Consider the following 2,148-nt stretch of genomic DNA (forward strand, 5'->3'; position numbering starts at 1 on the left):
AAACCCCCAAAAATTATTCTTTATCCTTCGTTGTCCCTAAAAACACGTAAATTTGTTTATATTTTCCTTCTTTTCCCAAAAAACACCAAAACCATCCATTTTCTCCCTTATTCTCACTTGTCACCCTTAACCTTCCTACCTTCACCTTAAATTCCCTTAAATGTTATTCTCTCCTCGTTAACACTTAAAAAAACACAGATCATCAATTTAAACCCTTAATTCTTAGAAACCCCTAAAAAAAACATCAATTTTCCCTTTTTCATTGTAAAAACTCACCCTTTTGCCCTTAAACCCTAAAATTAGCACCCTTTTCACTTAAACCACCCTTAAACCAGAATAGCCCCTTAAATTCAAGAATCCCTAATCCATTTTACCCTAAACCTTCACAGCAGACCCTAAAAACCCTTAAGATTTGAACCTTTCCTTTAAATCACAAGCGTAACCCTAAAAAAGCCCTAATTTTAGACCCTTAAACTTCCCTCACATCCTAAACACATCCATGAGAAAGAGCGAGAGAGACCCCTTTGAGACCCCTTTTCTTTCAAAACCACGCCCACTGCCAAGCCCCAGCCAATGAGAGCGCGGAGATGAGACCCTGGGAGCCAATGAGGGAGAGGGAAGGCATACCCAGGAGGCGGGGTTTAGGAATATAGGGGCAGGGAAGGAGAGGAAAGATCAGTGTGTGTCTAGCTCGTGGTGTAGAAGCAAACATATTTTCAAAGCTCTTTTCTCCCAACAAGTCACGCTGTCCTTGTGCCGCGCGAGCCTCTGATGGCAAGAGTTCTGTTAGACACTCGCATGACTGACTGACTACCTAGCTAACTGGCTGTCTGTTTGTCTACCTGGCTGTCTGGCTGTCTGGCTGTCTGGCTGTCTGGCTGGCTGGCTGGCTGTCTGGCTGTCTGGCTGTCTGGCTGCCTTCACTCACGTATTCTGATTGTGTTTTGTCACTCATTCAGATGCAGGAGATTATTCAAATGTGCAGGTAAGTGTGTGTGTGTGTGTGTGTGTGTGTGTGTGTGTGTGTGTGTGTGTGTGTGTGTGTGTGTGTGTGTGTGTGTGTGTGTGTGTGTGTGTGTGTGTGTGTGTGTGTGTGTGTGTGTGTGTGTGTGTGTTTATTTTATTTAGATTCTGTTTAGATGCCGTTTTCTTTTTCATTTCTCTTCTTCTTCTTCTTTTCTTATTTATTTAGTTTTTTTTGGGGGGAGTTATTTATTTATCTATTTATTTGTTTATTTGTTTATTTATTTATCACAAGTGTTTTTTCTGCCTTTCTTTTTAAGTAGTGTTCCTTTTCATTTATCTATTTATTTATTTGTTTATTTATTTGTTTGTTTGTCAAGTCTGAATATCTTGGTGTTTTTTTCATATATATATTTTTTTTAAGTTATCTAAGGTTTTCATTACTTCTTTTTTCCTTTTATATATTTCCTCTATTATTTTCTTCATCTATGTTTATATACTTTCCATAACCCTTTACTTTTCCACAATTTCATTCTATATTTTCCTACGTTTTCTAACAATCATCTTTTCAACTTATTCATTTCCTTCTATAAAAAATATTTCCTAAGAATTTTTGTTCCCTTCTCTGAGTATTCCAACTATTTAATCCTTTATTTCCATCTATTATAGTCTATTTGTGTTCAATGATGCCTAAATATTTGTCTAACTTCATCAATCTTCCCTATACAATTTTCTATCTAATCTTATAATCTAATAATCTAATCTACATAATTTTCTATCCATCTCATATTTTAATCTGGCAAAATCATTCAATTTCTTCTATATAATCTTTCAATTGTAATCTATGACGTCTAATTATTTGTCTAACTTCATTATTTTCTTCTATATAGTCTTCTGTTTATCGTATGTGTCTAAATCTATCAAACTCCTTCATTTTCTTTTGTATAACCTTCACTGACGTCTAAATATTTGCCTAAGTTCATTATTTTCTCCTATATAGTCTTTTGTTTATCTTATGTGTCAAACTCCTTTATTTTCTCCTATATAACCTTTCCTTTGTGTTCTTTTGTGTTCTTTAATGCCTAAACTCTTCACTAACTTCACAATTCTCTATTTTAATCCTGTATTTATGAGATCTTGTTTAAATCTTCACCCAATTCACACCATCTGTTCCTGGGAGTAAGT

The 2,148-nt window shown here is 35.3% G+C and overlaps 1 protein-coding gene across 3 annotated transcripts in view; it reads left to right on the forward strand.

Moving 5' to 3' along the window:
• Positions 1-669: 669 nt before the first annotated feature.
• LOC135095837 (PAS domain-containing protein cky-1-like) overlaps positions 670-2,148 on the forward strand; it is a 25,372-nt gene continuing 23,893 nt past the window's right edge. For all 3 annotated transcript variants that reach the window (XM_063996965.1, XM_063996966.1, XM_063996968.1), the window contains exon 1: positions 670-985. In XM_063996965.1, the coding sequence (XP_063853035.1) occupies positions 960-985 (26 nt within the window). In that variant the 5' untranslated portion in view covers positions 670-959. The remainder of the gene's footprint in view (positions 986-2,148) is intronic.

The sequence above is a fragment of the Scylla paramamosain genome, unplaced genomic scaffold (assembly GCF_035594125.1).
Source record: "Scylla paramamosain isolate STU-SP2022 unplaced genomic scaffold, ASM3559412v1 Contig1, whole genome shotgun sequence".
Classification (NCBI taxonomy): domain Eukaryota; kingdom Metazoa; phylum Arthropoda; class Malacostraca; order Decapoda; family Portunidae; genus Scylla; species Scylla paramamosain.